We start from the raw sequence: 8,886 nt of genomic DNA, 5'->3' as shown, positions 1-8,886 counted from the left end.
TAATGTCTGGTGTTTCTGGATCTAGGTTCATGCTTTCTGGTTGTTTCCTCTTCGTCATGTTCATTAGGTTCAGCTGTTGTCTCCCTCCTGTATCTAGTTCCTTCTAGTTACCTTGTGTCTGTATATATATAGTGTGTTTGGCTGTGCTGGTTGTTACTTCGTCTGCGTTTTATAGTGTTCTCTTCATTCATCCTGCATCTCTCTTCTCTTTGTCCTTTTTTGTTATTAATTCAGGTCTCCTTATTAGTTTTCCCAGTTTAGGTTTTAGTAGTTTCTCATGCCTCATTTCCTGTTTTCCATTTTGTAAATAAACGTTCACCTGCATCTAGCTGTTTCCTGCATATTGGGTCCTTTTTCTACAAACACCACACGGCTTGCCCCGGCAGCTGTGACATATCCAATATAAAGAGCAGAAGGGACTTCAGTGCTGGGACTGTACTAGTACTCATTGTTGTTTCACTTTTGCTAATCTTTACTTTGGATTGTTGTTGAAGTTGATGAAAATGTTTTTCCCTCCTAGTTTGAGTTTGGACTTTCATTCATTAGAAGAACCTTGGTGTGTCCACTCTGAGCTCTGTAGGACCCCAACAACAAGCCCAACAATCCAGATGGACGGTTCCAGCTGTTAACTGGAGGAATCCATCCAAACATCTGCTCTCACTAAAGTCTTCCTCACCTACAGACTGTGTTCTTCACTGCTTTAAACTTGGAAATGAATGCAGTCATTGGTCTGCGTGTTGCTTTGTTCAGAGAGCTGATTGGCTGTTGACAGGGTTTGATCAGAGCGTGTCAGCTGTTACTATGGTGACCATAAAGGTCACAAAAAGGCAGAAACAGGGAGTGTTTGTGTCCAATCCTGAAGCCTGTCACCATTCTCCTCTCACAGCTTCTTTGTTTCATACTGACTGTGTTTAGTACAAGACTGCTGACAGCACCACCCACTCACTCCATCACTCTACTGACCTCAGAGTCTCCAGTCTGTAGTCTGGACTCTCTTGAAGATCAGACAGCTGCTTCACATCTGGATCCTGCACGCTGTAGTTTCTCTCAGGTCCAGCTCTCTCAGATGGGTGGGGTTGGACTTCAGCGCTGCTGCCAGATAGTCACAGCTGTTCTCTGACAAACCACAGTAACTCAATCTGTATAAATGAGGTACTACAAGGTCATTAAGATAAGATGGGGCCTGATTATTTAAGACCTTGTATGTGAGGAGCAGGGATTTTGAATTTAATTCTGGATTTAACAGGAAGCCAAAACAGGAGAAATCTGCTCTCTCTTTCTAGTCCCTGTCAGGACTCTTGCTGCAGCATTTTGGATTAGTGAAGGCTTTTCAGTGAGTTTTTAGGACTTCCTGATAATAATGAATTGCAGTCGTCCAGCCTGGAAGTAATAAATGCATGAACTAGTTTTTCAGCATCACTCTGAGACAGGATATTTCTAACTTCAGAGATGTTGCACAAATGGAAGAAAGCAGTCTTACATATTTGTTTAATATGTGCATTGAAGGACATGTCCTGGTCAAAAATGACTCCAAGGTTCCTCACAGCATTACTGGAGGCCAAGGTAATGCCATCCAGAGTAAGAATCTGCTTAGATACCATATTTCTAAGATTTTCAGGGCCGAGTACAATAACCTCAGTTTTATCTGAATTAAGAAGCAGAAAGTTAGCGGCCATCCAGGTCTTTATGTCTTTAAGACATTCCTGCAGTTTAACTAATTGGTGTGTGTTACCTGGCTTCATGGACAGATAGAGCTGCGTGTCATCAGCAACCTTTAACACCCAAAGAGCCATTTGGACCCGGTTTCCACGCAAAAGAAAACACTGGGAGCCACAAATACTTTTTGACATCTAAAATGAAGATAACACTGTATATATTGTTTTTTACCTTTATGCTTTGTGTGAACAACTAAGGTGTGTTGCTTATGAAATCCTTGAAGTGCTACAGAGACAATTACATTTTATTTATGTAATCAACACATTTTGAACTCTTAAAGAAATATCCCAAAGCAAAGACACCCAGCTGAACTAAAATGATCCAGCAAACAAAAACTGTTGTGAGCGCCACCCTTATATCGCCTTTGGGCTTTTGGAGCCTTGACCTGACTTTTAAAAAGTAATTGGAAAAAAAGCTCTATGCTGCTAAAAAATGAAAAATAGATATTTACAAAATAATGCCTAAATATGTATTTTACCTGGTTAATGTGTGTGGCGGGGCGTGGTCTGCAGTGCTGCTGCAGGGGAGGCGACGCACCTGAGCAGCACCTGCAATCACGCTCGCCGCCTTTACGTATGCGCTATCTATGCTGTTGTGTTGGTATGTGTCGGGCTGTGAGCTGCAAAGCTACAGCCGGCTGTATGCGTCAGCAACCGTGTGTGAAAAGTCAATAAAGAGATGCTGAAAAGCATGTTCATGCAAACATCGTCAGGTCTGCCGTGACATGTTTACAATGGGACTTCTGGTCCCGAACCTCTGTGCACAGCGTCTGCAAATCAGGGCTTTCATCTTTATGCAGGGCTGTAAGCTGTCATCTGTAAGCTGTCATTCACGGTGGAGAACAGCTGCTGACATAATGTGGATCCGAAGATCCATAATTGGCCTACCTGGGGTTGAAAGTCTCGATAAATGCACGGTGTTTCGGCAGGCATACCGGCTTCCGCGCTATGAAAAAAATAATAGAATAAAATTTTATTCTATTATTTGGAGTGTGTTCTAACATCAGGACCGTGAGGGGCACACAACATCAGTGCTCTCATATATTAACTTATGTGTCAACAGTGTCACTGTGGACAAATGTCCTCCGGGTGTATTCCAACCAGAAACCCTGGATGACTAAAGAGGTCCAGGTCCTGCTGAAGCAACGTGACGCCGCTTTTAGATCGTTGATGGTATGCATTACAGTGCAGCCAGATCTGAGCTGAAAAGAGGCATCAGAGAGGCCAAGGCAGCGTACAAGAGAAGGATCAAAGATCACTTCAGCACCAACAACTCACGACAGGTATGGCAGGGAGTTCAGCACTTAACCAACTACAAACCTTGCAATACCACGTTGACTGAGGGTAACGCGGAGCTTGCGGAGGAGCTGAACCACTTCTTTGAACACGCTTTGAGGTGAAGGGCCTCCCTGAAGGACCTGTACAGCACTCACTGTCTCAAGAGGGCACGCAGCATCCTACGGGACTGTACACACCCAGGACACCGGGTGTTTAAGCTGCTGCCATCTGGCAGGAGGTTCAGGCTGCTGAGGTCACGAACAAACAGACACAAGGACAGCTTTTACAATAGGGCAACAGCCCTAATCAATGCAAATAGCTGACCTGATCCCTCCCTGGACTTTTTTTAGGGGGGAGGTAACAATGTTTAAAACAATAACAATAATAATATTTATATTTATAACAAGGTGCAATAATAATTAATGTGCAATAATAACAGTGTGCAATACACATACACTTATCCTTCTTTTTTATTACGTTAATATACTCTGTTGTGTTGTTTGTGTTGCGTTGTGATGTGTCATATCGTGTTGTGTTGTGTTATATGTAGTGCCAACATTGGACAGTTTTCCAATTTCATTGTACTATTGTACTATGTATGACTGTGCAATGACAATAAAGAGTTATCTTATCTTATCTTATCTATTAGATAGATATAATACAAACCACTGCAGTGCAGTACCTGTAATACCTACAAAATGTTCTAATCGCTCTAATAGGATATTATGGTCAACAGTATCAAACGCAGCACTAAGGTCTAGCAGGACAAGCACAGAGATGAGTCCACTGTCAGAGGCCATAAGAAGATCATTTGTAACCTTCACTAAAGCTGTTTCTGTGCTGTGATGAGCTCTGAAACCTGACTGAAACGCTTCAAATAAGCCATTCCTCTGCAGATGATCTGTTAGCTGTTTGACAACTACTCTTTCAAGGATTTTTGATATGAAAGGAAGGTTGAGATTGGCCTATAATTAGCTAAGACTGCTGGGTCTAGAGATGGCTTTTTAAGTAAAGGTTTAACTACAGCCAGCTTGAAGGCCTGTGGTACATAGCCGATTATTAGAGATAGGTTGATCATATTTAGGATTGAATAATTAATTAATGCCAGGACTTCTTTGAGCAGATTTGTAGGATTGGGGTCTAAAAGACACGTTGATGGTTTAATTACTGAAGTTAATTCAGAAAGATAAATTGGAGAAAAAGACTCTAAATGAATATCAATGGTACTGAAAGTAGCTGTAGATAATATTACATCTGTGAGATGATTTTGAGTAATTTTTCTCCAATGATTAAAATTTTATTTGTAAAGAAATTCATGCAGTCATTACTAGCTAATGTTGAATGTATGGTTGGTTTAAATGGTGCTCTGACCTTTTGTCAGCCTGGCTACAGTGCTGAAAAGAAACCTGGTGTTGTTCTTATTTTCTTCAATCAGTGACGAATAGTAAGATGTTCTGGCTTCACGGAGGGCTTTCTTATAAAGCAAAAAAAAAGAAAAATATTCTCCAGGCTAAATGATGATCTTTTAAATTTGTGACACGCCATATCCTCTCCAGCTTACGAGTTATCTGCTTTAGGCTACGTTTTTGAGAATTATACCACGAAATTTCTTTATTCTATGTATTAATCCACATATTTTAACCACATCACTTTAGCAGTAGTAATATCACTTTCTCACTTAGTTGTATGCATGTGGAATGTTATCACAAGTGGGCCTCAGTTTTTATTGCATCTTCACAGAGGGCCTTTTGTAGAGTTGAAGACATCGGGGCACCCTGCTCACTGGTGGTCGTAACATTTCTTAGAGTGGGTCAAGGATGAGCTGGACTGAAGGTGTAGGGATATGTGATGTCCTATGGAATGTTCTTTGTTTGAGAATGTCTGTGTGTGTATAAAAGAGTCCAAGAGATCATTCCTGGTATTTGGCCTGGATGTTTATCTCCACATTGCAATATGTTTATTAAACCCACTTCAAATAATGCTCACTGGGTGGTTTGCAGGTTATTTTTTAAACTTACATGACAATATGGCGCTGCGAGCAGGGTCCCTCATGTTAAGCTTCACTCTGTGACGGGTCCTAGGGGGGCTGATCACCTGATCACCCCAGCTTAACTAAGGCTGAGTGCTGTGTGTGAATGGACTTTAGAAGACTGTTTGAGTTTGACATGTGCCACATTGGAGTTGAAATGGCAAAGGAAGAGACTGAAAAGAGGAAAATAAGGCGAAGCAGAAGAAAAATGGCCCACTGGGCCTCTGATACATTAATGACTGTGATCTGCTGCAGTAGTAAAATTATGAGATGCTTTCTACTGATTGAGCAACACAAGTGATTTACTGTATGAGGGAAATTCTGTGAAGGGCTGAAAGGTGACGACATTTAAAGACAATTCATTTATGATGAATAAATAAGGTTAAAGGTCACACCTTGCTGTAATGACTAACCTGACAGGACCCAAGGTCCAGTTTAGGACATGTCTCCAACAGATTTCACAAGCCTGATGAGTAGAAACATTACAATATTTTAAACATGCATTTCTGTTGTCCTGTCAACTTTGTGGGTTACGCGTTGATATGTAAATTAGTTGATTGCTATTAGATCAGGGAAAGATGATTTGATCTCACAAGTGAATAGAATGTAGCAGAGGGTTAAATGACTGGGGACTCTAACAGACAGAGTTGCCTGTTTCTGATATACATGACAGCTTGTCATATGTTTGTTTGTTTGTTTTGTTTTTTGTTTTGTTTTTTTGTTGTTGTTGTTGTTTTTTTTTTTGGGGGGGGGGGGGGTGACAAGAAAGGGGAAAAAATCTAAGATGATTGGGTCCGTGATTAAAATGGCTGCCAACAGCACAGAACTGGGAAAGAAACTGACATTCCAGGGGATGAAACATTGCAGTGAAGTTTGTAGGAAGCATTTAATGGTAAACATTAGTGTTGTGTTTTGTTAGCAGCTGCTAACATATTTTGTGTGTATGTGTGTGTGTGTGTGTGTGTGTGTGTGTGTTTAGCAGGTGGAATTATGACAGTTGACCCCAGACTCTCCCAGAATTGTGTGATATCTTGAAGCACTTGTGGAAAGTGGGCGGTGACTCTTAAGTCTGAGTTTAGGACCAAGTAAGCATCAGTAATTAATTAAAGAAGCCAAGGGGCCCCCTGGGCACCCCCCCTCTGCACCAGGCACCTGAAGTTCTAACCCTCACACCATATTGTTTTTTGGCTGTTATTTGGCTGATGTTTTGGGGGGTTGTTTAGTGCCAGGTTGATCCTGCCAGTTAGTTTTGGTTTGTTTTCCCTGTCTAAGAGAAAGAAAGTTTTATGTTTGTCATGAAATAGGCCTACTATTTATTTTTTTTTTGTAACGGTGCACTTAGAGAAAACCTGCCAGGTGTCACCCCTCCTGGGATGATATTTTGTGTGTTGATGTGTTAAGTCTAATTGTTGAATGTTGCCATTGTGTTTCTTAAATTTGTAAGGTCTGAGTTCAATCTATAGGATCAAGACATTCCTTTGTCTCCGACCCCTCTCCCAGCCACTCTGTTCTGGGGGAGGATTATTGTAGACACATTCCTTGTGAAGATTTCTGATGATGTGTGGCAAGCTGCCTGCCCTTTTGTGGCTTCACTGTGTTCACCTGGAGCCAGGCCCAGGGAGGGTGAGTGTCTAGTGGCCAGGCCCAAACAAGGGACATGGCCCATCCTCCTGCAGGCTTGGTGCCTGTACGTTGGGGTTTCTCCCGGTGAACATTCTGTAATCGTATAACCAGATTTGCGGCCATTTGTTCTTTGGGAGGATGCTGGACCGACCTAGTGCGCTAGGGCTGTTAGTCAAATTTCAGATACAGAAGGAAATAATGTGGTCGTCATCCTGGTGTTTAACACTGGATCAGCTCTTTTCCTGTTTAAGAATACTCGAGGGTGCATGGAGTTTGCTCAACTCAATCTACATGTGTTTTGTGAGACTTGGAGAAGCATTTTGTCATGTCCTTCAGGGTGTCCTGTGATAGGTGCTTTGAGAAGTATGAGGTGTCTGGTCTTGGTCCAGCATAGCCAGCAATAAGTCAGACTCGTTCCCGGTGGGTGATGGACTCTGCCAGGTTGCCGTTTGTCACCAATTCTGTTGGTAATTTTTATGGACAGAATTTCTAGGCATACCCAAGTGGAGAGAGGCTTTCACATGGGTGTCTTCAGAAACTTATCTCTGCTTTTCACAGATGATGTGGTTCTGTTGGCTTCATCAGGTGAGGTGATGGCCTCCAGCTCGCACTGCAACGGTCACAGCCGAGTGTCAAGGTGGGAATGAAAATTAGCACCTTCAAATCTGAGGCCATCGTCCTGAGCAAGAAAAGGGTGGAGTGCCCACTCCGGGTCAGGGTCGAGTTCCTGCCTCCAAGTGGAGGAGTTTCAAGTATCTTGAGGTCTTGTTCAAGAGTGACGGGAGAAGGGAGGGACAGACAGAAACTCTGTGTAAGGCCAAGGGGGATGATAGATGATAATAAATAAGACTGGTGTTTGAGTTTTCGACCTAGGGTGGACAAGGCTAAGAATCAGGCTTTCAAATGAATTAAAAGTCTTTCTGGGTCTTTGGTTGATTAACAGGCTGGTGTGAAAAATTGCTGCCACACCGCCCCTCAGCCTGTGCTTCGAGGTTTCTGGTAGTTAGAGTGACTCGGGGGTGTTGATTCATTTAACTACATAATCATCCTGCTGCAACCAGGTTTCTGTAAGGCAGAGTAATCAATTTGCTGATCAATTATTAAGTCATGAACTAACAGAGACTTGTAAGAGAGACACCTAATGTTTATTAATACACATTTAACTGTTTTACTGTTTGGTGCAGATGTGGATAATGACTTTCTTTGTGATTTTTTTAATGTTTAAGTTGTTTTTGCTGGTTTTTTAGTTTGCTTTTTGTCTGTTTGGGAGCTGACCAGACTCTAAGGGGATGGGGTTTTGGGGGGGATAACAGGAGAAGAGAGGCGTGCAACTCTGATTCCTGGTCCCAACTCTGGATAGTCCATGTTTTTGGGGAGTTTAATAATTTTGGGCCAGATTTCTAGAAATTAGAGCTGCTCCATTCCAAAATGGGATAGGTTGGCGTCTCTCCTACAAGACCAGGTTTCCCCCAGAAAGCTTCTCAATTATCTCTAAAGCCCACATTGTTTTTTAGATGTTGGCCTGTGTTTTTATATCATGTATGTATGTGTTGTGTGGGACTGCTTTTTGTAAAGCAAACGGCCATTTTGGTTTGGATTTTCAGTGTCAGAAAGTCTTTAAGGTGGAATGAAGAGTTAGAGAGTTTCAACAGTGAATTATCCAGAGGAGGATTTTTCCTTCTTTGAGGGTTTGAAATGTGAATATTCTGCTACAGTCAATGGACTAAACCAGAGAAGAAGAAAACAGACTTTACCATGAAGATTCGTCAGTGTGGATCAGTATAATATCAGCCTGATGTCTGCAGTTAAGTGTCAGCACAACTTTCACATCATATTCATCTCAGCACAACCTAATACATGCTGACTGACCTCAGAGTTTCAATTCCACATCCTGGACTCTCCAGAAAACCACACAGATGCTCACTCTGAATCCTGCAGGTTGTTCAGGCTCAGGTCCAGCTCTCTAAGATGGGGGGGGTTGGACTTCAATGCTGCTGCCAGATAATCACAGCTGAGCTCTGACAAACCACAGTCCCACAATCTGTAAAAAGAATGAAAGGTGTAACCTTATTAGACAAAGTGTGTGCTTGAAATCATTTAGTTGTTTCATTTGTTGAGAGCTGAATGAAGGTTCAGAATATAGTAGTTTAGAAAATGGAAACTCCAAACAGCTGAAACCAACAGGAAGCAGCTTCAAACAAACACGAGAAAAAACTCGGCAATTTTCACATTCAAGTCATA

General features: G+C 42.0%; 1 protein-coding gene across 1 annotated transcript in view; it reads right to left on the bottom strand.

Moving 5' to 3' along the window:
- Window positions 1-967: 967 nt before the first annotated feature.
- Window positions 968-8,886, bottom strand: part of LOC134623023 (NACHT, LRR and PYD domains-containing protein 12-like) — a 29,525-nt gene continuing 21,606 nt past the window's right edge. Inside the window, exon 6 of the mRNA XM_063468268.1 lies at window positions 968-1,139. Within this exon, the coding sequence (XP_063324338.1) occupies window positions 1,016-1,139 (124 nt within the window). The 3' untranslated portion in view covers window positions 968-1,015. The remainder of the gene's footprint in view (window positions 1,140-8,886) is intronic.

This window comes from Pelmatolapia mariae, unplaced genomic scaffold (genome assembly GCF_036321145.2).
Source record: "Pelmatolapia mariae isolate MD_Pm_ZW unplaced genomic scaffold, Pm_UMD_F_2 NODE_ptg000356l+_length_30555_cov_1, whole genome shotgun sequence".
Lineage (NCBI taxonomy): Eukaryota > Metazoa > Chordata > Actinopteri > Cichliformes > Cichlidae > Pelmatolapia > Pelmatolapia mariae.
Note: the sequence above shows the minus strand (reverse complement) of the source record. Positions and strands in the feature narration are given on the sequence as shown.